General features: G+C 50.4%; 2 protein-coding genes across 3 annotated transcripts in view; both read left to right on the plus strand.

The window, feature by feature from the left end:
• The first annotated feature begins 1,015 nt into the window (after positions 1-1,015).
• Positions 1,016-3,743, plus strand: TP53RK (TP53 regulating kinase). Its single transcript, XM_032350461.1, has 2 exons — positions 1,016-1,382; positions 3,151-3,743. Exons 1-2 carry the CDS (start codon positions 1,097-1,099, stop codon positions 3,627-3,629), a joined length of 765 nt encoding a protein of 254 aa, XP_032206352.1. The 5' UTR covers positions 1,016-1,096; the 3' UTR covers positions 3,630-3,743.
• Positions 3,744-13,919: 10,176 nt separating this feature from the next.
• Positions 13,920-26,258, plus strand: part of SLC13A3 (solute carrier family 13 member 3) — a 69,082-nt gene continuing 56,743 nt past the window's right edge. Inside the window, exon 1 of one of the 2 annotated variants that reach the window (XM_032350457.1) lies at positions 13,920-14,093. In XM_032350457.1, the coding sequence (XP_032206348.1) occupies positions 13,983-14,093 (111 nt within the window). In that variant the 5' untranslated portion in view covers positions 13,920-13,982. Of the gene's footprint in view, positions 14,094-21,653; positions 21,947-26,258 lie in introns of those variants that run through there. The other variant, XM_032350459.1, reaches the window with a different exon arrangement.

Raw genomic sequence — 26,258 nt, forward strand, 5'->3', positions numbered from 1 at the left:
TTCCGAGAAGGGAGCAACCAAGTTGAGGATGCCAGGTCCATACTTTTACGTAAGAAAGAAAGATCTCTCATAATTAAGCCACTATCTGAGGTCACTTTTCATAGCAGCTTATCCTGCAGCCTAACTAACGCAGTCCCCAAACACCCAGCCGTTCAGTGGTGGTACAAGTCAGGGTTCTTGCTGTTAGCCACACAAACCGCCTCGCTCCTGTCTCTGAGCACTGGCAGCCAAGAATGGGGGAAGGGAGGGTCTTCTACAGTGCGTTGTGGCTCTGGTGTCCCCCTGGGGCACCGCCCTGTAGGGAGGCCCGTCCCCCTGAAGACTGGTTGGATGCTGGGAGCCTACTTTTAATGGCTCTTGTATTAAGCCCTCCATAAAGAATAACAGCTTTCATCTACGGAATACTTCTCATATGCCTGGCGTAGTTCTATGTGTTTTATCCCTGGTTCCTCATTTAATCCTGACAAAACCTCCCTGATGGATATTATTTACAATCTTATTTTTAGATGAGAAACTAAAGCACAGAGACTTGCTCTTCCCCAAACATGCCAGGCACACTTCTCTCCCAGGGCCTTTGCACTTGCTAGACCTCCTGCCTGGAATACTCTTCTTCCAGGCACCCACTCACCCACCCAACCACGCTCAAACGTCACCTGTCCACAGAAGCTTTCTCTTTTCGCAGAAGCCTTCTTAACCACCTTATTTAAGACTGTACCACTACCCACACCCCGCCGCCACTCTAACACCCATAGGGTGACCATATAATTTACCCCCCAAACTAGCACGCTCTTTAGAGTCCATTAGTAAACTATTTCCGGAAGGAGACAAAGAACTGGGAGGCGAGGCCACCAAGGCCAACCATCAGACTCAACCCTGCAGGAGAGAGCCCAGGAGGGCCAAGAAGAGTTTCTGACCGAGAGTTGCCGAGGACTTACGGAGATAGCCGAAGATGTGGGAGGCGGGGCCATTTCCACAGGCGGAAGTGCCGGCATTGGAGTGGCCGAAGAGGTCCGAAGGCTTACGGAGCGAACCGAACATCGCCGGGAGTTTCCGGGGAGAGCCGACGGGCCCCGAGCGGCGGCGCCGGGGCTCCGTCATGGCGGCCGCCGGGGCGGGTGCTATTGCCGGGAAGAACGAGGACCCGGCACCGGAGGCCGAGGCGCTGGCCGCAGCTCGGGAGCGGAGCAGCCGGTTCTTGAGCGGCCTGGAGCTGGTGAAGCAGGGCGCCGAGGCGCGCGTGTTCCGCGGCCACTTCCAAGGCCGCGCGGCCGTGGTGAAGCACCGCTTCCCCAAGGGCTACCGGCATCCGGCGCTGGAGGCGCGGCTCGGCCGGCGGCGAACCGTGCAGGAGGCCCGGGCGCTGCTCCGCTGCCGCCGCGCAGGTGAGGCGGCCCGGCCCGGAGGCCTGGGGGGCCCGGAGGCCTGGGGGCCCCGGGGACGCGGGCGAGGGTCTCCCCCGAGCGCCGCGCCCCGTTTTGCCTCAGTTTCCTTTTTTATCCTCTGCGTGAACTTCTGCTGCGAAATGCCGTCCTTTCATCTCTCTCGTTAGTCATTCTTTGGTTCTTGAGGACCTGCGTTTTCTAGCAGGGGGAACCATTTGTGCTGGAGCCGTGGCTCCTGGTTCAGTTCCTAGGTCTGCTGCCCCTGACGGGGAGCATCCCCCGAGCCTTGGTTTCCCCGTTTGTACCCGTTCAGTGTTCGATCATTATCTCCCCATTCATGATTATTTTTTAAGAGATTTTATTTGACAGAGAGAGAGAGAGAAAGAGCACAAGCAGGCAGAGGGAGAGGGAGAGGCAGGCTCTCCGCTGAGCAGGGAGCCCCACGCGGGACTCGATCTTGAGATCCTGGGATCCCCCAGCCCGTGGGAAGGCAGCTGCTTAACCGACTGAGCCACCCAGGCGCCCTCATTCATTTCTTCTTAGATGTAATTACAGATTCTTGCGGTGGAGCGAGGCTCTCTGCGTTCAAATACCGACAGCGCTGCTTCTTGCAGGCTTTCAGCAAATTATTTAACCTCGCCCTCGGTTTCCTCACCTGTACATGGGAGTCCCAGTATGTTTGGATGTATGGCTGGTCCATAGAGCTCGGCCCTTTTTAGGTTTCATTAAATCGTTTGTTACTTTTTCATTAAAACCGTTGTACTCCGTCACAGTACGCCTTGTCCTCAGATGGGAAACTGAGGCTCAGAGAGGGAAGGTAACTGCCCAAGGTTACAGAGCTCGTGAGTGACCCAGTCAGGCTGTCAGGCTCTCAGCCCATAAGCTCTGACTCAGAAACACTGGCTTTTGACTTTTACATATCCTTTCTTTCTTTCATTAATATTCTTGAGGCAGCTGCTTTCCACCAGAACATTGTTAGGTAGTGGGAGAGCTGGAGGAAATTCGGTAAGGACAAACAGACATATCTCTGCCCTTGGGTGGATTGAATGAAGTTATTTGTGTGTTCCTGTTTTCTGTGTTCACCCTCTCTAGAATGATCCCTCCATTAAGGAGGGATCATAGCTGCTTTGGTTCCTGCTGTATCCTCACTGATAAGTCTTCAGTATCTAGAATAGTGTGCTGGGCCTGATTGTCAAATAAATACTCACTGAATCTTTGAATGTGATGAGTTCTTTGAATTCTTGGAAGGATCATTCTCATGTTCTAGAATCAGAAACAAGCTAAGAGAATTGGTGTGACTTTTAGGTTATACAACTAATCAGGAAGGGAGGCAGGATTTGAACCCATCCTTTCTAACTGCAAAGGTGAATCTTTCAGCCAACACTGTTTGGTCCGTTTGTGTCCTTTTGAGGTAGAACACACTCTGACTAAGCCTACCCTTTTGGCTCTTTGTTTTATTTTGTTTTGTTTTGTTTAGGGGATAAGTATGACAGATGAAATCCAATCATAAAGAGTGGAAAGGAGGAAGGCACTTTGGCACCACTAAACTAAGCTGTGGGGTGGCTTAAGGCACAATCCTGCAGGGCATGAACAGGGGAAACTTCTTACTTACGTTGTACTGTTCTGCAGCTTTCCTAAATCGTTTTTTTTTTTTTTTTTTCCCTGAAATAAGCAGATGTGCACTGTAAAAGTCTGGCTCAATCCTTGAAAATTAAACTTAACATTAAGAAAGAATCTAATCCAATAACCATTTCTGTCTTGATTGCAGGGATATGTGCTCCCGTTGTCTTTTTCGTAGACTATGCGTCCAACTGCTTATACATGGAAGAAATCGAAGGCTCAGTGACTGTTCGAGATTATATTCAGTCTACTATGGAGACTGAAAAAACTCCTCAGAGCCTCCTTGGCTTAGCCAGGACAGTCGGGCAGGTTTTGGCTCGAATGCACGATGAAGACCTCATTCATGGTGATCTCACCACTTCGAACATGCTCCTGAAACCCCCCGTGGAGCAGCTGAACATCGTGCTTATAGACTTTGGACTCAGTTTCGTTTCAGCACTTCCTGAAGATAAGGGGGTTGATCTCTACGTGCTAGAGAAAGCCTTCCTCAGTACCCACCCCAATACGGAGACTGTGTTTGAAGCCTTTCTGAAGAGCTACTCCACCTTCTCCAAAAAGTCCAGGCCAGTGCTAAAAAAATTAGATGAAGTGCGCCTGAGAGGAAGAAAGAGGTCCATGGTCGGGTAGAAGAGCCTGCTTGACAAGTGTGGACACTTGGGCCATTTATGTCAAAGTGAACTTGAAGGAGTGCTCTGAGTATGATGAGATTAGACTTAAATAAAGGTGTAGAGATATTTTTAAGCGCTGTCTGTGATCATGCTTGTTAAGTGTCATTATCATCGGCCGTTGACTGTTCTCAACAGCTTACTGTGTACAGAAGACATGCTCTAGGCAGAATTGGGTATCTGGAAGAGATCTAGGACAGGCTTCCTCCAGCGGTGCCACGTGTATGCTGGGTACGTAGGCATGGCATTGCAGAACATCGAACCACACAGGGAAAACGTTATTTGCTTTTCAGTCCTTTGGGTGGGACGAGGACAAAGCCTCAGCTGGTGATGGATGTCTCTCTCAGCCCTCCAATCCAGCATTTTCTATTGGGTACATGGCATAGTCCTCTGGAAACCAATGTAGTGGGATGCCGCCCGCATTTTAAAAATGAAGTAGATTCATAGACTAGGGAGTATCAGAGTGCATGACGTGTAAGTACTGTTTTAAAAAATTTGTTTCACAAGATGATACTGGAGAGGGAGACAGACCTAAGAGACTGAGTCTTGGGAAGCAAACTGAGGGTTGCTGGAGGGGAGCAGGGGTAGGAGGGACGGGGTGGCAGGTGATGGACACTGGGGGGGGCATGTGCTATGGTGAGCGCCGTGCATTGTGTAAGACTGATGAATCACAGACCTGTACCCCTGAAACAAATAATACTTTAGGTGTTAATTAAAAAAAAATTATTTCAAAGGTATATAGACAAGGTATATGCCGACTTTTGATGTAAATATATTTCTTTTTTGAGGGTCATAGTACAGAAAGAGGAAAAATACTGCTTAACTTGTCTTGTTAAAAAAAGGCAGGTTCATAGCTTTCAGGCAGCTGAAATTTATGTAACTTTATACAGCATTGTTTTTAGTTTAGTTCTGTATTTTTATGGTTACCTCCTAATGAAGACCAGTGATCGATATAAAGTTCCTTTTAGTTTATATAGGGAAAGAAGCGAGTTGATTTATATCACAGGTAATAAGTACACAGAACAAAAGACGTGGTGTGGCTTGGGAAGGACTGAAGTTTGGTACAGCCTGGTTCTAGGGAAGTGGCAGGAAAACTGAGCGAAGATGCAAAATCCCACCAACTAGCTGACGCTTAAAACCCTGCCAGGTAGGGGGCACCTGGGTGGCTCAGTGGGTTAAGCCTCTGCCTTTGGCTCAGGTCATGATCCCAGGGTCCTGGGATGGAGCCCCGCATCTGGCTCTCTGGTCAGCAGGGAGCCTGCTTCCCCCCTCTCTCTGCCTGCCTCTCTGCCTACTTGTGATCTCTATCTTATAAATAAGATCTTAAAAAAAAACAAAAACCAAAAAACAACCCTGCCAGGTCTCTGTTTCTTCCCCAAGGTGTGTGGCTGTGGGGAAGTACAGTAAAATACCTTTCCTCCTTGTCAACTCTTGCTAGCAAATAGACTTTGAGTGCCTTCTGTGTGGCCAGTGTCCTGTGGGATTCTGGGGTGCGCGGGGAGTGAGCATTCCCGTGGGTCCTGGACTGTGTTTCCTTCACCTTGGTAGCCCTGTGCTGAGGAAGATACCCAGGGGTGAGTGAAAACTTCCCTTCCTGGGCAGTGGTGACTAGTAGAGACGAGCGCTCATGTCACTGCCTGTTTACTGCTCGTCAGATACTCTGCCAGGAGTGTTCATATTGGATCTCAAACAACTCTTAAGACTGGGTATTATACCCAGTCTGTGGATGGAGAGATGGGCTCAGGAAGGGGAGAACTTGTCCAAGACGTCACAGTAGCAGAGAGTACTTGGGCCCGGCTCCTAAGCCCATGTGCTCTTCACTGATAATTTAAGAAATGAAATGCTGGATATGATATTATTATGATTTTTATATTATACACATGTTATAATATTTATTGCTTATATTTTTATCTTTATATTATAATAGACACAATATATATCTAATATATAATAATTGGCACTATGTAACATTTTCATTATACAACATAACATTATATAACATTTTCAACAAACTTAAGGGGCCCTCGGGGCTGGGAGTAATTTTTTCGATTATTTCAGTCAATGCGAGGGCTCATTCCCTTTGCCTCACGAGTACTGTAAGGCTAATAAGCCTCATATCTGCCCGGGGGGAGAACACATGTGCAGCTGTAATTGGCCCACAGGTTCCTAGGGCTCAGTGTGTGCCAGGCCCTGGAGCTACAGAGGGGACATGCCGCTGGCTTTTACTCCCCTAGGGAACAAACTGATGTCGGAAGGGTGGCCGGTTTGCGTTTGCAGCGAGCAGAGCAGAGGAGGAACAGGAAGTGAGATCGGAAACGTAGGAAAGACCAGAAGGCGCAGGGCCTGGTAAGCAGCGCGGGTTTTATTCTCAGGGCGACCTGGAGGATTTAAAAGGGAGGCATCTCACTTATGTTTTGAAAGGATTACATTGATAGGAAAAGGGCTTAGGGGGCAAAAGGGGAATCGAGAAACGAGGGAGAAGGCTTCACAGCTAGCGGGCCAGGTCAGTGACATCGGTGGTCTGGGGTGGAGGCCTCAGAGCGTAGTGGCGCATGTGACGTTGCGGCCAGTGGCCGTGGAGGCAGCCTGAGCAGTAGAGGAGTTAAAGTGATCTTTGCAAGCACTGAGGGAAAGGGGGCTACTGGAGAAATCATACATGTTCTGGGAGAAGGTCTGTCTGTGTTCTCAGCCCAGGCCCATGATGGGAAATAAGGAATTATCAGTCATTCCGAGGTGAGCAGTGGATTCTGTCCCTGGTTTAGGATCTCACAAAGGGCCCAGCAACCCTCAGCAATTCCAGATTCCTCAAAGTCCTCGTGCAGACAGCCGGCACTTTGTGCCCTGCACCAGCAGGCATGTTCTTGCTGGTTCGAGGATCCGGGAGCAGCACCAGTGAAGGCACGTGGGTATCATCTCGGCCGTGACCGAGAAAGTCAGCCCTGATCCTGATCCTGGTTCCAATGCAGTTTCTTTACAAAACCAGGCAACCGGCTTGTGGGCCACAGTTAGCTGAGCTGTTCTTTTAAATACTACATTAAAATATATGTCTTGATGACTGAGTTTTTAGGTGCCCCCTTAAATGTGTGCCCTAGTGAGAGCCTCACTTATCTCATCCTGGTCCTAACCTGGCTGCCCCTGGCTGTGAGAACCCAGCTGACAAGGGCACTAGAACTTTCCACCTGTGTCCTGAATTCAGGGCGCTGCCCCCTCCAAAGGACGGCATTGGCCTTCTTCGAGCCCAGAGGAGTGTCTCTGTTTGCCAGCAGAGGTCGCCAGGGACCGTCATGGTCGGTGGGACGAAGCTTCCTTCCCTTCCATCCTCGGGAGGGAGGGAGGAGAGAGAAAGAGGGACCGAGAAGGGAGGGGACAGGAGCGGGGACGGAGCAGGATGGAAGGGGAGGGAAGCTTCTCCGCAGCGACAAGGTCAGTCACTGGCTTCCCCTTCCTCTCCTGTGCTCTCCTCCTCTCTCCCTACCTGGAACTTGGCTCATTTACCCACTCAGCACCTTAGCTGGGAAGCCCTAGACAGCCGGCGCCGTGCCAATCACTCAGGCTGCATGCGGGTGTCTAGTTCCGTCCGGCCTTAATTTTGGTATCCATTCTCTCGCTTCTCCACTCACTCATTCACTGGGTACGTACAGAGCACCTTGGCTGCGTCCGGCTCTGTGCTGGATCCTGAAGAAGCTACAGTGATGACGAAGCCCAGCTCCCCTCCGGAGCCCCTTCCCCTCTCCGGGTGCTGCTGTCATCCATGGTCTCCCCGCTGCTCCCCCTGCTTCTGCCCTGCCCCCCTCCCATATTCTTCGCCACTCAGCAGCCAGAAGCATCTTTGTAAAGCTGGTTTATGCCACTTCCCTAAGCAGAGACCCGATGGCTTCCAATCCCATGCCTCCTTGCTCACCGGCCACATGACATGGGAGCCCCGCACCGCACCTCTCGGAGCCTCAGTGTTCTCATCTGTAAGAAGGGCCGACAGTGATGCCTGCCCTTGGAGTGAGCGTTGTCACGGGTCTGAATGCCCAGGAAGCAGCCTCTGAGATGCAGTGTAGCCCTTGGGAGGTTTACTAAGGTGTGCGCTTGGGGGTCATCCTTCACAGAAGGGAAGGGAAGAAGGTCGGGGAGGGCAGGGGGAGAAGGGCCACCAGGAAGCAGACCCAACCACGGCCTCAGCTGAGCCCACGGGGAGCTCCTGGCCTACAGTGGCCGTGCAGAGATGCCCCAAATTGCGCTGAGATGAACGGGCCCTCCTAATCTCCCATTACACAGTCATTGGCGGGCCAGCCCTGGAAGGACAGGAGTGTGGGTGAGGCCATTCTCTGCCTGGCACTTCGCAACCACTAGCAATTGTTGTTATTATTATAGAACCTATTAACGCTATTTTTAGAACCAACAAACAGGCAGTGATAATAAAGCATCATTTGCTCCACTTAGAAGCCCAAGATACACAGGTGCCCTTCCCCCACACTGCCCGCCCCAACCCCAGTGTTTCCAAAGCCAAAGGCCTGGGCCTGAGCTGAGCACCTGCGTTTCTGACAAGTCCCAGGTGATGCCGTTCCGACAGCCCTAATGAAAATCAAGGTGTCCTTGAGAAGGAGGGGATAGAGGCTGAGAGGGCAGAAATAGCAGTTACTGTACCCATTTTATGGATGAGGAAGTTGAGTCTCAGAGAGGCTGAGCGACTTGCCCAGTCATCAGCTTATAAATGATAGAGATTGTGCCAGACAGTGCCAGGCTCTAGTGGCTTTTGCTAGGCAACCCTCTTTATTCCCTTCGGACAGAGCCTCTGTTTGTCCAGGCGTTTATTTGATGCGAATGGCTTCATCGCAGGGAAGGTTGGACTGGTCCCTGTGTAGAACGGTGCCTGGAAGGTAGGAGGTGCTCTGTAAACATTGGCTGAGTTGAACTGAATCCCCTCGTGCATGCGAGCAACAGCCTGCTTGTGAAAGAAAATCATGGAGCCCTCCTCCCACTACCGCAAACACACACACACACACACACACACCACCTACCCACAGTCTTCCCTGCTGGAGGCAAAGCGGACTATGGTCCTGGCCTGCGGCTTGGAACAAAAAACATTGAGAACCCTGGGGGTTTGGTGCCGATCAAAGGCCTCCTCATGTTTGTAAACCTCCATTCTCCTGCCTGGGTTACAGAAGGTTAGAGGATGGCCCAGAACCCACAGTTAGATGCAATCCCTGGTCGGGGGACTCTGGGCCTGCCCCCTCCCCCATAGAGAGGAAAGGCCCTGAGAGGCTGAGTGACTCAAACCCAGCCAGAGAACTAAAAGGGGTAACTAATCCCAACCCCAGCCTGAGGCCCACCTGCCAGGACTGGCTTCAAAGCCAATATTGCTCTTGGAGCTCTAGTGGCCTGACCAAAATGTCACACTGAGAGATGCTGACAGTGGTACAGGGCTCAGCCCCGGGGGGCAGGACGGAAGGCACTGAGTTCTCCCCTTCTGTGCAGGGGGAGTGGAAAACTACTCTCCCCTTCCCGGGCTTTATTTTTCTTCCTAGCACCTATGGGATATGGGATATATCCCACTCATTTATCTTATTATAGAGCTAATAAAATGAAAGCTCTACGAGACCCGAGACTTTTGTCTTGGTTGGTCACTGCAAAAGCCCTAGCACCCAGAATGATACCAGATAATGGTAGGTGCTCAATTAATACTCATGAATGAATGATATGATTTTGGTTGATGTTCATAATAAAGTCCAAAGATTTAAGGCATGTTCCATCTTTCAGGACTGATTGGATGTCTGCTATGTTCCCAGTACTGTTCCAGGCACTGGGAGTATGGCAGGGAATAGTTGGGACTCCTTGTTCTCATGGAGTTTAATCAAGTGGGGAATCACTTCAAACAATGACCCACACTGTGAAGGAAAGCCCTCGGAGGATTTTATACAGAGTGCGTGATGCAGAGTTGAGGAAGGTCATGTTCCAGTGGATTAGGTAGTTGGGGAGGGTCCTTGAAAGAGGTGATGTTTGAGTTGAGACTTGAGTGAGAGAAGGAAGAGGCAGGCCACTGAGATGGGACGGCGGGCGGGGTGTGTGTTGGGGGTGGGGGTGGGAAGAACATCCAGGCAGAGGGAGTGGTCCATGCCAAGAACTCAGCATGTTCAGGGAGCAGGAAGAAAGTCACAAAGAGGAAGGGATGCAGCAATCGAGGGGAAATCAGCTAGGACTTAGGGTCAAAGAACTAGGCAGGGCTTTTCACTCACATAAGTGCTCGGCACAGTGCTTGGCACATAGAAAGCCCTTAAAACCTGGGCCGGTAGGGGCGCCTGGGTGTCTCAGTCAGTGAAACATCTGCCTTGGGCTCCGGTCGTGATCTCGGGGTCCTGGGGTCGAGCCCCACATCAGGCCCCCTGCTCAGCGGCGAGTCTGCTTCTCCCTCTGTCCCTCTACCCCTCGTGCTCTCTCTCGCTGTCTCTCAAATAAATAAATAAAATCTTTAGAAAGGAAAACCTGGGCTGGTGACTATAATCAGTATCATATAACCAGTATGTATGCACACTTTACATAAGTTATTATTTTGCTTTAAAAACAGGGAGGGGCACCTGGGTGGCTCAGTCAGTTAAGTGTTCAACTCTTGGTTTTGGCTCAGGACGTGATCTCAGGGTTGTGAAATCAAGCCCTGTATCGGGTTCCATACTCAGCATGGAGTCTGCTTTAGAGTCTTGTCTTCCTCTGCCTCTCACCCTTCCCCTGCTCGTGCATGCTCTCTCTCTCTCAAGTAATAAATAAAATGTTTAAATATAATAGTAATTATAAAAATGGGGAAGAGGAAGGGTGGTGTGTATCACGGGAATTTTAGCTCCATCGTGCACTAGCCGTGTGACCTTGGGCAAATGTCTTAATCTCCCTGAGCTTCAGTTTTCTCATCTGTCTAACAGGCAAGCCTAGGAGTGTATGAAAATAAATAGTCAAACCATCCATCAACTATGGAAGTTCTTTAAGAATTCCTTCCCATATCCTACTTCTCTCTCAGTGTGAAGGGGGAAGAAAGAAAGAAAGGGAGTTAATGGGTCCATCCTGGGCGGCACCAGCTTCCTGTAGGACGCATAGATGCTAAGTCATCCAACTAGGGGCCTCGTGTTGTGTGGACAGCCCTTCCTATAAGGAGCTCTTCTTGAAAGATTCAGCCCATGCAAGTCCTGGCTGATCTCCACCACTGACTTCCTCTGAGTTTGACTCCTTCTCCTACTTCACCCCTAAGTGCTCACTCTGGGTGAGAAAAATAATGGTGGCGGTCATAGTTCTCCATTGCCATGTAACAAATTGCTCCAAAGCTTAATGACATATAACAACTATTTGTTATGCTCACGATCCTGTGGGTCAGACATTTGGACCGGGCAGCTTGGGGCTGTTTGGTTTCTGTTCCACCATGTCTGGGACATCAGCTAGAGGACCCAAAGGCTGGGGGCTGGAATCATCTGAAGGCTCATTTGCTCTTAGGCTGGTTAGTTGTAGCCGGTGGCTTGTTAAAAGCCTTGCTTTCTGTGGGTTTTGTGCCTGGTTTAGTCTGAAATTCAAATATGGTGGTTGGGTTCCGCAGATGAGAGTCCCAAGAGTGAGGGAACCAAGCAGAAGGCGTACCGCCTTTATGGCTGAGCCCTCGAGATCCCAGAACATCAGGAGTCCTGCAGTGTTCTGTTGGTTGGTACGGCACGAGCCCTCCCTTGCTTTTAAGATGTGGGAACAGGCCTCCCCGCCCCAACCCCCGCTCTCTGCGGGAAGAGTGTCAGTCCACATTTAAGAGGAGCATATGGAAGCCTATGTATGATGGAAGGTAGATATTGATCCTATCCTGGGAAAATAAAATCTGCCACGAGTGGAATGACCATAATTGTTGTCAATTGCTTAGCACTTAACTATGTGCAAGTAGTGGGCTCCGGCCTCACTCATGAATTCTCCCAGCATCCCTGTGAGCTACATGCTCTCCTTGTGTCCATTTCAGATAAGGAAACAGGCCCATTGGAGTTCAAGGTCTTGTCTACGGTTGCACAAGAAGTCAAGCGGTCTGGCCAGAATTGGATTGTGGCTTTGTCTGTGCAGGGTGACAGACTCAAAAAGGTAATGAAAACAGATTATTGTACAAATTAAATGAGTTAAAACATGTAAAGTGCTGAAGACAGTGCCTCCCACATTGGAGTGCAGTATATGTGCTTGTTATTTTATTATTATTAACCCATTTGAGCCACAGGACTGAAACTTCTGCTCCAATACTAAATACTACCCTCTCAATCTCTTAGCTCCTTCCAGAACAAGGAAGCCAGTCCAGGGGCCCTGGGTGCAATATACCCTGATCCCAACTGCCTCCGCTCATGCTTTGGGGAATCTGTGCTTCTCTGATGTCAGTTGGCCCAAATCCCCAGGAATACCTTCTCCGATTTGGAAAACTATCCACCCACACCCAGGCTTCAACTGTCCAAAGTGCTCCCTGCAGGGCCTCACTCTCCATCCGAGGTCACCCACCACTAACCTGGCTGGAACCTTTGATGAAGCCGGTTATTGGTCTGGATCAAGGTCAGGTGCCCAGATTGAAAGGACGCTGGAGAAAGTTTCATCACAGCTTATTTCCCATTGGGAAATAACTTGCCCTAGGGATTTAAAGGAATCATGGCCAGCACGACCCACATGGGAAATCATAAAATAAGAACAGAGGGGCTTCCACCTCTGGATAGATGGAGTAGACATAATTTTCTCTATACTTCTTGCTGAGGTCAACTGAAAATCCTGTACAGTACTCATCGAACAGACTCTAGAAAGGGAAGAGATGACTTGGGACCCAAGGAACAACCCATTGATGAGTCTATTGGGTTTTCTTTTCGCCTACTGTATCTTTGACATGGAAGAAGCAGGCAACCAGAAATGCCAACAAGAGGCTCCAGAAAACCCTGACATAAGCCTGCACTCTACAGCAGAAGCACCAGGAAAAATCAGCCTAGCGAGACCATTTTCAGACAAGCCTTCTCTACTCCAGCTGAACACCACGGAAGAAAACTGTGACCTTGCACCCACCAGCATAGGCTGAGTGGGGAGACTTGACTTCTATCCTCACCAGGCTGTCACAGTGTGTCCCAGCTTCCTTCCCGGGGTGATGATAGCGCAAGTGCTGGATGGGGCTGGGACTTCTGTCCTCCTAGGCTAATATGAGGATCCTTGTCTCCTGTCACCCCTTACCATGTTTGCTCTGCGAAAGGCTTTGTTGAAAGGATGAAAAGACAAACTATAGCCTGGGGGAAAATATTTGCAATCCACATCTTGTGTCTAGAATATAAAAATCACTCTCAAAACTCAACAGCATAGAACAAACAGTCCAATTAGAAAGCGAGCAAACAGCAGGAAAAGATGATTCCGGAAGAGGATATGCAGATGGCAAATAAGCACATGAAAAACGTTCGACATCATCAGTCACCAGGAAAATAAATATTCAAGCCGCAGTGAGATACTGCTACACCTCTATCAGAATGGCTAAAATCAAAAATAGGGAGAACACTAAATGCTGGCAAAGACGTGGAAAAATTGGATCACTTATTCGTTTTTAATGGAAATGTAAAACGTACAGACGCTCTGGAGAATAGTTTGGCAGTTTCTTTAAAAACTAAGGATGCAACTACCCTATCTATCACTCAGCAGCTGTACTCCTGTGCTTTCACCCAGGAGGAAGCAATAGATGCCTCCAGGCTCCCGCCTGCGGGTGACTCACCCACCCTGGAAGGAAGGAGGAACAAAATCAACAGCAAGGGCGACTCCCAGTGAGGGCTCGCTCAGTGCCAGGCGCTGTGCTGGGCATAAGTGCGCCATTCCATTGAAACTGCCCAACAGACCCCTGGTCTGGTAGAGCCCATCATCATCACCCCCACTTTGTGGATGAGTAAACTGACGCTCCAAGGCCTTCGCTCAAGGCCAGAACGTCGCTCAAGGCTAGAAGGCGCAGAGTCAGGTGATTCTAACAATCGCAGACCCAGGTGATTCTAACAATCCTCCCATTGTCATTACACATCCTTCCCCGGGGCAAGTCAGGAGCAGCGAGGAAAGGTTCAGCGGGTGGCCGCGGGTTAAACCCAAGGACTGGAGTCCGTTCCTCGTTCTTGTGCCTGACGCTCCCTAACTCTCCCGGCCTTCTCCACCCCCGCCCCCCAATCCCGGGGGCGTAGGCACCACCCTTTTCCTCCGGGAGGAGCAGGGAGAGGGCGGGTTCCCGAGCGCAGTCCCCTCCCCGGATCCTCCCCCTGGCTTTAAGCCGGCGCGGGGAACCAGGCGCGGGCAGTCCCGGGCCGGCCCGTTCCGCCGGCGGATCGCGCAGATGGCAGCGCTGGCGACAGTGGCCAAGAAGGTGTGGAGCGCGCGGCGGCTGCTGGTGCTGCTGTTCGCGCCGCTCGCGCTGCTGCCGGTGGTCTTCGCCCTCCCGCCCAAGGTAACGCCTCCTCCTCCCGGGAGCCCCCCACCGTTCTGCCACCTGAAGGGCCGCGCTGAGAGCAGGACCCTCTCTTCCCCCGCCTCCAAAGCGGGAGGCTGCTGAGGTCCCAGACCGCCCCTCGACCCTCAACCTTCTCCCCTGCACCCTGCCCCCTCTAACCCTTTCCCAGCGGCGTCTTGGAGCCCGGGATGTTCTCACTAGTGTTGGAGGGACTTTATCCTCTTTGATGAGCTCTAACCCTGCGCTGGGCGCTGCGTGCAACATTTCACTTGATAATCACAAGCAATGCGTAACGAACGCCCACCGGGGCAAGTCACAGAACTCTGAACTTCATTTCGCTTAAATGTGAAAATGGTGGAAACGGGACTGTCAACCCATTGGGCTGTGGTAAATATTAAATGAGGCAATATATGCAAATCGTTTAGAACTAAGCTGTACACGGTTAGTGCCTACGACACACTGGCTGGACGACACACTGGCCTGTTTTATTCCAGGCCCTCGGTCTAATGGGAACAGCCAAGGTTTGAGGAACCGTCACCAGGAGCCAGGCCGTGAAGCTTTGCCCTGTGGACATAATTTTATTCCATCCTTTCCAGGCTCCAGGATGGGGGAGGGGTGAGGGGGTGAAGGTTATTCATCTCATTTTCCAGAGAAGACAAGGGAGGCTCAGAGAGATGAAGTGACTTGCCCAGAATCACACAGCAAGCAGCTGAGTAGGGATCCAGTCCCTGGCTTGTCGGAATCCAGAATTTGAGCTGTTTCTACACTCTCAAAGTAAATCCCTCGACCAAAGGCTGCAGATCGAGGTCAGGAATGTCCTGGTGAAAGTCAACACCAAAGGGGGCTGGGAGAAGATGGTGTCACGGGTCCCTATTGGGTCCCTCACGGGTGCCCAGCCCACCTGGGGCATCATGGGAGGGCATAGGACAAGGCTTCCACCTCCAGAAAGTTGCTCTACTACTTATCAACGTGATAGTCAATGTTCATAAAAAAGAAAAGCAGAGAGAGGGTGTAATGTAGCGGTACGTTATCCAGCACCCACCAGCAGAGACCAGGGGAACTGGGATCCAGAGAGGGCTGCCTGGAGGAAGGGTCCCTCGTTGGGCACAGAGAGTAAGAAGGTGATACCAGCTGGTGCCAAAGAGACCCAGGGCTAACGTACAAACAAGTTTTCTGGTGTGGAATGATCCAGGCTCTTAGACTTTTTTGACTTTGAAGAGAGAAACAAGAAATGCCAGAATAAGGGTAAGGTCACTTTTCAAAACCATCCCATTCCCAGCCGGGTGCTGACCTCAGGACCTTGGACCAACCTCCTTTCTTCTTTGGGTCTCACTTTCCTTGTCTGTGGTGTGGGGCCATCATGGTGCTGGTGTTTGAGAATCGAGGTGAAGGGTTGAGCGAGGGAGTTGCCTCATTTTGTGGAGCATCACAGGTAGAGGCTGGGTGGGTTTGTGAGGTCCTGGGTGGAGCAAGAAAAGACAGAACTTACAGCGTCTCTCTCCTCAGCAGGGTCCTTCTCAAGCTTCTCTCTGCTCACCCTCTAGCAAGATCTGCTAGATCAGGGGCAGATCCAAGTGTTAGAGGGCCCGAAGCATGTAGTATTTGAGGGGCGCTTTTCAAGAAAAGGTACACAGATTTACAAATAGAAAATTCATTTCAGGGCTTGGGAGGGGCTCTGAAGCTTAAGTTTCGTTAGTGTTACTGTGAATCCACTTCCACCCGAAACCCAGCGGGCCCCGGAAACGTGCCTCAAGCTTTCTGCGATGGTGGTGAGCCTGATGAGTAAGCGGTTTTACTGAATGCTTAACTCTTACTATGTGCCAGGCACCATGTGAAGAACCTTGGCCTCATCCTGTATAATGTGCACAGAACCAGGGAGACAGCTGCCATGAGCCTCCCTACTGACCAGGGGAGGAAATGGACATCAGGGAGGTTATGTGACTTGCCCAGGGTCACATAGCCGGTACGGAGTCAGGATGCAGGGCTCCAACTTAGAATCATTGCACTTGATACTCTTTCCTTGGTTATAACTAAGAACCTCTCCTGGTTCCCTGCAGATCCCCGTGGGGACCCTTTGTGTGGCCTTGGATGTCACTACCTCATTTAAGTGCATGATGAGTGTGGGCTCCCTCAGGTCTGGCTTCTTGGGGGATTTTTTTTTTTTAAGATTTTATTTATTCATTTGACAAACAGGTCACAAGTAGGCAGAGAGAGAGGAGGAAGCAGGCTCCCCACTAAGCAGAGAGCCGGATGTGGGGCTTGATTCCAGGACCCTGGGATCATGACCCGAGCTGAAGGCAGAGGCTTTAACCCACTGAGCCACCCAGGTGCCCCCTTGGGGGATTTTTTAAAAAAGATTTTATTTATTTGACAGAGAGATCACAAGTAGGCAGAGAGGGAGCCTGATTCGGGGCTCGATCCCAGGACCCTGAGATCATGACCTGAGCCAAAGGCAGAGGCTTAACCACTGAGCCACCCAGGTGCCCCTTCTTGGGGGATCTTAAACCTCCCTCAGAAATCTCTATCAGCATACTCAAAGCCTCACCCTGTATTTTATTTATACACAAATTATATATAGATATATAATTATTATATTCTTGGATATTAACAATGGACATGTTTCTAAATCTGATTTACGATATGAATCGCGGCATCCTTAGAGAACATTGAACAGAAAACGTTGCTGTTTTTATTGATTTGGGACATACATTTAAAGCAAAGAGTGGGTGTGCTCTGCAAATGAAGCTTCCAATTTTTTTTTGGTAATCTTAACCAGTATCAACCCTGTGATAACCTCCCAAACAAAGCCCGGTGAGCTAACAAAAATGTGTGTTTGCCGTACAAATGTAGCTTCAAGGCAGGTATCCTCAGTGTCCACTCCCACCCACAATATCAAATTGTCACTTCGAAGCCTCTCTCATACAGAAATTCTGGAACCACCAATTGAAGTTATTTCGTACGTATGGGTTCCCCAAAGCTTTCCAGGTGTCAGATCAGGAAAGACAATGGAGCTGCCTGGGCATTTGCCTTTTGTCCCTCACTGGGTCCTGGCTTTCCAGCTTGGTGATGTCTCTGATGTTCTAGGAATCTGTGTGATCAGCAGGGTTGGCCGTCGTGCACCTGTCCCCTGGCGACTGGTGAGCCAGTCTGTGGGGAGATCGGGGTTAATTCGAAGAGCAGATAGAAGTGGTGGAGGTGGGTGGAGGGGGACAATCCTTACATTATGTCCTCCTGGCTTGGAACAGAATGCTATCAGCAGAGATGAAAAGGAGTGGGATGTATTTCTAGAATGCAGTGATTGCAATTTCCAGTGCCACTGGAGATTCCAGCTCTTGCTACGAGGGTGCTGGACACCAGTAGGAAGTCCAGATGCTGCTGGAGGGATCATCTCCAAGTTTTCCAAGAATAGCCATCCTGGAAGATGGAAGTTAGGAGACTGGCCTTGGGCAGCTGGTAGAGGTAGATGAGACTGTCAAAGCAGCTTGTAAATGAGCACCAGCTCCCTAACTGTTTGCAGGGAAGTCTTGCCCCTTTCCCACCTTGCACCCACACCCACTGAAAGCAAATGTAACCAGACTGACCATGTGGCCAAGATGGGTACTTATAGATGACTCTAAGGATGCTTTGAAGAAGAGGGATTGGGGGGATAGTCTAGGTGGGAATGCTACAGGGTGTTGCACAGGCTGTGGACTGCACAAGGCGGCTTGAGTGGGCAAGAGGAGATTGAACCAACCTGCACACCATCTGCCCAACTGTGTATCCTGTTGCAGTGCTGGATCTGCCTGAGAAAGATCCCCTTTCCTAATTTGCTGCTAGCAGCAGACTGGTTCTGGGGTAGCGGATCTTTTAAGGGGACGGTAGTACACCTAGATGGTCAGAGGCCCACTTTTTTGCTTTTGCTTAATTCTTGGGTGGGTGGGATTTAGGTGGGTGATGAGGAAATTGATCATTTCATTCCCAGTTTTGAGTCTTTAGAATCAGAACTGGATTCTCATTTCACATACTTGCTCTGGGACCTTGGGTAAGGCATTTTACTTCTCTGATCTCTAGTTGCTTCACTGATAACATGACCACAAGATCATCTTTTTCCCTGGTTATCATTCGGGCCCTGTGAAATCATATATAGTGCCTGTGCCATAACTTCCTACTTTTAAATTCAGTGCCAAAGATGTGCTTCACCTCTCCTGTGCTGTACCTGGGCAACGGAGATCCAGAGAAATCAAAGGATGGGTAGAGCATGGGCCATAGCACTGAGAAGGCCTGCATTTTGATCTTGGCTCTGAAACTCTGAGATGGGCAGCTTTGCATTTCTGAGCCTCTGTTCCTTCATTTGTGAAGCGAGGACTCACACCTTTCCCAAGGGCTTTATGAGACTTAATTAGGAAAACATATGGAAATTGTCCTGTATGGGGCCAAACGTAGTGTGAGTTTATAATAATAATAATAATTCCTGTTAAAAATTGTTTTCCCATTTAGCCTATGTTGTCTTACATGGTTTTCAAATTTTAGTTTATTTACTTTTCACATCAGCCTTAGGAAAAGGGAATAATGATTATCCCCATTATTACAGATGAGGAGAAAAAAGCACAGAGAAGTTAGGTAATGTTCCTGAAGTCACACAGCTACTAAGCATTGTGTTGGTCACTTCTCCTTGTCCTGGGTTTTGGAAGACAGGGTGGCCAAGGTTCTTGGAGACCCTGAGTCTTCCCTTAAAAGGGGCTTCCCAGAAACCCCCCCAGATCCAGCCTTGTAGATCGAGTACCTTCCTAGTGTTTTAAACGTGTATTATCTCATTGAACCCGAAGAGCTCAGACAGGGAACCCCTAAAATGGACTACAGTCTGTTTAGTTTCCATCATCCAAATACTGCCCACAGCATTTTTACCAGATCCCCTTACTCTGCTCAGTATTACTTAATTATATTCCTATCATGCCCTCCCCCTTTTTTTTTTTTTTACATCATTACTGCCTTGCTACTCTCCCCTCCTTTTCAAAACACTTAAATACAATGACTTAATGAGAAAATTTAATACACAGACCATGTATGAAAACCAGGATCACAAATGACTAATAGAAGAAAAGCAGCAATAAACAAATATCCAATGTTGGTTGATTCTGGCCACACACTGCTGCCTGCTTGAAGCCAAGGGCCTGAGGTCTTCCCTTTCTGTGTTGTCTAGGGAGGCAAATGCTCAAGAGAGGTGTAAAAGACAAGTTACTATCAAACTGAGGCTTTGATCTGGAAGGGATGAGAGGGAGGAAAGAATCCAGTGTCTTCATGAAGCTCTCTGAAACGGTCCCCCGTCTGATAAAAAGGATTTATTCATAGACCTTTCCTTCTGGGATTTTGTGATCAAGAACAGGTTTATTGCAAAAATTGGCAAAAGCTACGTCTTAGATGCACATAAATTTTATTTCTTTTGCAGTCTATCCTTTACACATTTTCTTTTTTTCCCTGGAGGGATCTTTGAAGCTAGCTGTGGGTGGAAAGGAGAGTTGCTTGTGGTGTTTGGTGGAATGAGCTACATTGAAATGGCCAGTCCTAAGCCTCAGTTTACTCATCTGGAGATTGGGTCTAATCCTACTGAAGTGCGTTCGTATGCCTAAGGCACTTTGCCAAGTGCTGTCCTGTAGTAAGCACTCAGTAAATGTCAGCTGCTACTATTGGAGCCTGTCACAGTGCTTAGAACTGGAGGCTCATTCTAGATCAACTTCCACGAAGAGGGAACCAAGGTCCAGAGAAGGAAGTGAGTTGCCTGAGGCGTGGGGGAGTGGCAGAGTGGGCAGGAGAGCGCCTTCACCCCTCTATCTTTGTCCACTGATACCCATTTCAGGCTTCCAGCCATCATGTTTTATCTAGCGATTTTTAATCCCTGAGCCTAACTTCTAGATAAAGGGTAAGGGAAATCCGAAGTCAAGCTCCCTTGCTTCTGCTCAGATCCCAGTTGGCCCTCATTGAAGATTATTAGCAGCGAATATTTATTGATCACTTACTGGGAGCTCTGCCCCCTTGCTCCCTCTGCTCTCATACTGACCTTGCCTCTTTCTTATATATCTCAAATTTGCTCTCACCCCAGGATCTTTGCACTTGCTGTTCCCTCTGTCTGAACTGCTGTTTCCCCAGATATCTGCCAGGCTTGCTTTCTCACTTCATTCATCAATGCTTAAAGACCACCATCCTCAAAGGCCTCCCTGACCACCCTAACAGAGAGGTAAAAAAAAATCTTTTACACTCTGTTCCTTTCCTTGCTTTACCTTTTGTCATGGTCTTTATCACTATCTGGCAGGTCAGGGTAAGCAGTCATAGGGTTGGCTGGTGCAAATAATTTCCATGAGCTCTAGGACAGAGGCTGTCCCTAGGTGTCTGGTACCTGGCTCTCAGTGATTGAGGCAGGAGGATGGATTGTGGCCTGGAGTGAAAGAGCCCAACAAAAGAGGTGGTTGGGGGTGTGGGCTCTGGATTGGTGGTTTACATTGGAAAAATACCTTGAGTTTTTACTATCTCTAGGAACTAGCTAGCCTGGGTAGCGGCTGACCTTCCAGAGTTATCAAGGTCCCAGGATATCAGAGCATCAAATTCAGAAATTAGAACACACGCTTGATTCAGTCTTCCATATTCTTCCCTCACCGTGATCGAGCCTCACAGGTCTTCTTTTGGTTCTTCAAGTCTACCAACCTTCTTCCTGCCTCAGGGCCTTTGCATTTGCTGTTCTCTCTGCCTGGGCTGCTCTTGCTGCTGATCTTCCACAGCTGGATCCTTCTGGTCATTGAAGTCTTAGCCCTAATTGTATCTCTTCTGAGGAGTCCTCCCTGACTACCCTTTCTTAAGAATACTTGTCCTCCTTACCCCACCAAATACTCTCTAAACCAGCCTCCTGTTTTATTTCCTTCATGGAATTCATCCCAATCTGAAATGGCCATTATTTGTTCACTGTCTGCCTCCCCAAGTAGGCAGTGGGCAATGTCGGGGCATCGCTTGTTCCCCACAGCCTCCCTTCCTGTGCCTAGGACAGCGTCTGACACGTGATAGGTACTCAGTAAACAAGTGAGTGAATGAATTTGGACTTGAACTTGGGTGGCCCTGATTTAGAAGACACACACTTTCAAAAGCCCAGACTGCTTCCCCATTGTGGAAGGTTTGAGCTGGAATCGTACTTCCAGCTCTCCCTTTTCCAGTTGGGAGGACTGAGGCCCAGAGAGGGCCTGGAGAGACTTCCCCAGACTTTCCCAGCCAGACGGTCCCAGAACCTTCATCTGTGCCCCTACATGCTCTCTGGCCAGGTCTGACCCATTGCCCACACAGGCCCCTTGGCCTCGGCGCCGCTCCTCTGAGGCCCAGCCAACTTTCCGCTTGCCTGGAGCTCCTGCCAGGTGTGTAAACAGGCCGATGTGATTCCTGGTGATGCAGCAGGGAGCGAGATCGTTTCCTGACCAGACTCAACAGGACAGCGCCCTCTGGCCCTCTGGACTGATGAGCAGGATTTTCGGACCCCCCCCCCCCCGCCCTGGCCAGACCTTGAAGACACAAAGTCAGCACCTTAGCAAAGCCAGACCTGGCTGGGGCCTGGAACGAGTTGCCCACATGCTCCCGAGCCCCTCTCTCCAGCTGAGATGCATGGGAGAAGAGACACACCAGGCCACAGCTCAAAGCACGTCCTGGCAAGTCACTTCCCTCCCCTGAGCCTTGATTTTCTCACCTGCAAAGTGGGCATCCTGAAACCTACCTGCTGGGAAGACTTGAAAGGGTCTGACGCATGGGAGATGCTCGATCAAGGAGCCTGGCTGTTGCTCTTATCTGCATACTGGGGGTACAAGGCTCTTGGCTCTGCTACTTGTCCCTGAAATTTACAGGTGAGGGGCAACCAGTGGGGAGGAGCCTGTGTTGTTGGGTGGAGGGAAGCACTGACACATGGGACAGAACAGCGATCCCCAGCTGATAAAGAAGTAGGAAAAGGCCCGAGGGGGCCACAGGCCCAGCGTCTGTCTTGTCCCTCTGTCCCTTTTGCTCCACTCTCCTGCATGGGTCCTTACCAGCAGTCAGGGGCAAGATGGGGATTTGATTTCAAGCATATTAAGCTGTCTTACGGGAATGTGCTGGAGTCCCTGGGAGGCTGTAGGAAGTGAATTCAAGATTGTTGATGTCCTGGGCCACATGCCTTATTCATGCCCCCTTCTCTGCTCCCCGAGAGGCTCCTAAGAGCCATAGCCAACACCTCCCAGTGCGTATGATGTGCCAGGCACCATTCAAAGCACTCAGGCTTGCTAGCTCATTTTGCTCACCATGGCTCTGCGGGGCAGGTGCTGTTACTGTCCACATTCACAGATGGGAACACTGAGGCACAGAATGGTTTAGTCACTTGTCCGAATGCCCAAGGCTTGGAAGCGGCAGAGCTGGGATTCAGACCCTGGCGTTCTAGCTCTGGAGTCTGTGTTCTTAGCCACAGCGTGTGATGCAGGGGTGATAGATCTGATCTATAGATGGAAAGGTCCAGGCTGGGAAGGGAAGCCACTTGCCCAGCACCTCAAGGTCATTGAATGAGTAGTGGGGCTGGCATTTGACCCTTGGTCTGCCTTATTGAAGGCGCACACTCCTTCATGGTTCAGTGGAGGCGAAGGGGGAAGGAAGTGATGAGGTTGGGTATTGTCAGAGGCATCAGGAAAACCTGCCTAAAAGAGAGATAATGTCATCCTGACCCGAGTAGGAGTTTGGAAATCTCAGGGAGCTCGCTGAAGACAGGAACTAATGTGGGTGGTCAAGCATGATAGATGGGAGCTGGGGTTTGGCTGGCTGGGTTCAAATCCTGGCTTTTTAATATGCTGTGTCATCTTAGGCCAGTTACTTAACCTCTCTGTGCCTCTGTTTTCTCATCTATAAACAGATGTGCTAATAACCGATGATATTGGTAAAGGTCTTGATGTTGCCTAACTTCAGGGACAGATCACCTACTATGTTCTAGGCTCTAGGAAATGCTTTAAATCAGTGATTTTCGAGCACTTTGCTCCCCAGGAGACAATTGGCAAAGTCTGGACACATTACTGGTTGTCACAGGGCAATGGAGGTGGTGGGTGGAGGCCAAGGGTACTGCAAAGCACCCTACCGTGCAGGGGACAGTCCCCCGCGACAAAGAGCTCAGGCCCCAAATGGTGGCTGTGCGGAGTTCCAGAAGCCTGCCTTGAACGAGTTCGATGTTTTGATCTCCCAACCAGCCTGGGAGGCAGGCACAGTCAAATCCCGTTTTCTGCCAGGGAAACGGTCCATAAGAGGAAGTGTTTGCCTGTGGCACAGGGCCTGGCTGGAGGGGCCCTCACGGGCTGGGGGGATTCAGAAATGGAGGGCCTGTCAGTCAAGACAGAATACCCTGGTCACCCAGCCTGGCTCAGAGGGCGGCTCCTGGCTGCCCTGGGTGGAGCTGACCCTTTGTCCCCTCGGCCCTGGGGCTTGCAGCTGGCGACACCTTTCCCTTGGTTGGGAGAAACAAGAGAAGCCCTTGTTTGCTGCCACCCACAGCCCCGATTGTCCCCATGTCCCCATAAGTTCACAGGCTGCCTGCACCTTTCTCTCCTGACGAGCTGCTCTCCCCCGCAGCTGGCTCCGGAGGCCTGGGTGGGCAGGGGAGAGTGAAGGAACATTCTGTCTGCCCCTCCCTCTCTGCGACCCCTTTTCTGTGAAGGGCTGGAACTTGGCAAAACTCCGTGGTGCCTGAGCAGGGTATTTGCCAGCAGAACCCAAACCTAGACTTGAAGGCAGTTTGCTGGGAAATGAGTCTGAGGGGCGCTGGTGTCTGGGACGAGAACATGGGGTGTCTAGGCCTAGGGAGCCTGGCAGAGGCCTGGTGCAGCACCCGGCTCACGGGGCATCTCCCCACTCTTGTTGGGGGCTGGGGACTGAGACCTTTCTAAGAGCGCCTTCTCACCCCTGCTAAACCCACCTGTGTCCTCAGCCTGGGAGGCCTGGCTCCATTTCCTCCTCCCGGCCTTTTGCCTCCAGACCTTGGCTTTCTGCTTCTGGAAAAGTGGTCTGTCCAGAATCCCTGGGCTGTTGTGCCCCTCCCCGAATCATTTTCTGAATTAGGAGGGAGCATCGTGAGAGTGGGAACGCAGACACCAGACTTCCTGGACTCATCTTGCTCTCCCCCTCTTCCTGGCTGTGTGATCTTGGGCAAGTGACTTAGCTTCTCTGTGCCTCAGTTCCTCCTCTGTAGAATGAGGACACTGATAGGACCTTCCTCATAAGGGTCTTGTGAAGATCGGCTCGTACCTTAAGCTGTGCCTGGAACATAAAAGGTGCTAGGGAAATGGTTGCTATTAGTGTTATTTTATTATAAGTAGTAGTAATATTTGCATTACAAATGAGCCTGCGGATCCAGGGGTCTGGAGGTGCTTTACGGAGGATGAGGCTTGCTCCTGGGTCCTCTTGATCTTCTCCCCACTCACTAGGTGGGTTTTCGGGTCTTCTGAGCCTCTGTTTCCTCCCTTATAGAAAGGAATAAGCTCTTCTCCTAGGGGCTGCTGAGAAGATTAAATGAGATAATGCTTATTAGAGAAAGACCCCTTATTCTTGGCCCGAAGCCTGGAACCCCAGAGGCCTGAGAAGGGAGAGATGTGAGCAGCAGACGGTCGGAAGGGGCTTGGAAACCTCCCAGGTCAGCCTCAGCAGCAGGGGCCAGCTTCCCCTAACATGCGTCACAGGGGCTCGCAGGATGTCCAGAGCAGGGCCAGCAGGATCAGAGTGCGGGTGGGGTGATGGGAAACAGTCGAGAATTGAACATGGGAGGGGCAGGGAAGACTCCCAGTGCCTGAGGGAGATTAGGCAGAGCAGTGGGTGCACAGGATATGGCCTCAGCTGACCTAGGGTAGATGCCAGCCTGGCCAAGAACTTGCTCTGTGAGTGGGAGCAGAGCGTGTGCCCGACTCAGTTTCCTCAGTCTGATGGGTCTGCCTACCTCAGGGGGCCGTGGTGAGGAGCCAGGGAAGCCAAGGGCTTTGTAAACAGTAAAGTGCCCTACAGATAGCGAAGTACAAGTAGGGACCCTGACCATCTTGTTCGTTCATCAATGTATCTTCTGACACCTGGCACACAGTAGGTGCTTCATAAATATGTCCAGAATGAATGTGGAATAAAAACGGCTATTTCCTGTGTGCCAGGTGCTGTCTGCAAGTGATTAGTACTTTCAGTCCAAAACTATTAACTGAGCACCTACTCAACGCCAGCTACTATTCCAAAGATATATGGCAGTAAACCAAATAGTCACAAATCTTTATACTTATGGAACTGATATTCTAGAGAGGGAGACATTGGAAAAAGCAAAAACAAAAACAGAACCCAACAGATAAACAAGTGAGGCCTATGGCAAATGATGATGGGAATAAAAGGGAAGGGGAGTGGGGAGCTGATAATGGAGGTAGTGCAACTGTAGCGTCAGGAGGTTTCATTGAGGAGGGAACACTTGAACAAATTCCTAAAGGAGAAGATAGCTGATCAAAGCTGAGCACATATAAAAGAAGAGCAAGGGAAGAGCAGGTGCAAAGGTACTGAGGTAGGCGAGTGGCAAGTGTTCATCAAATGATCTTCCCAGGGCCTTAAGACAACCCTTCCCAGGAGACAAACCGCTGGCCCCCTAATCATGGAGAAACTAAGTTCAAGGGCCTAGCTGGGATTTAGAGTCACACCCTCCCCCCAGTGCCTTTAAGGCCTGATTTCACTTTCAGCCAGAGAAAGGGCTCCTGTTGGTACAGGCCCCCAAAGACATGGGAGGGGCTCTGAGGAGCAGGAGGAGGTAGAGAAGCCCTGAGGGGGGCTTTAGGTATACCCCTGCCCCATGTTGGGAACTGAAGGGCCCTCTGGACAGATGGGGAGACTGAGGCCTGGGGAAGAAAAGGTCCTGTCCTGGGTTACACAGTGGGGAGTGGGTGGCTCTCTCTTTTCAGAACAACGTGTTCTGTCCTCCTTGGGCTGAGTCAGTCCGCTGGGGCCTCATGGGTCCAGCGGGGCTTGCACCCACCCCACCCGCCTGTCCTGGCTCATGAATGATTAGTGAGGCTTGGACAGCCATAATGTGTGAGCTGCCCCAGGAACACTTTTAATGAATGGCTCTGAGAACTTGAACTTGTTAGAACATCTGCTAATGAGTCCAGGGGTCGAACCAATCCAGTCCCGAGGGAT

Source organism: Mustela erminea, chromosome 7 (assembly GCF_009829155.1).
Source record: "Mustela erminea isolate mMusErm1 chromosome 7, mMusErm1.Pri, whole genome shotgun sequence".
In the NCBI taxonomy this organism is placed as follows: domain Eukaryota; kingdom Metazoa; phylum Chordata; class Mammalia; order Carnivora; family Mustelidae; genus Mustela; species Mustela erminea.

What these genes read in the sequence shown, in the direction of transcription:
- TP53RK (XM_032350461.1), top strand. Translation starts at nt 1,097, where the DNA reads ATGGCGGCCGCCGGGGCGGGTGCTATTGCCGGGAAGAACGAGGACCCG. An exon ending in GCTCCGCTGCCGCCGCGCAG is followed by an intron (nt 1,383 to 3,150) that starts GTGAGGCGGCCC and finishes TCTTGATTGCAG; the next exon opens with GGATATGTGCTCCCGTTGTC.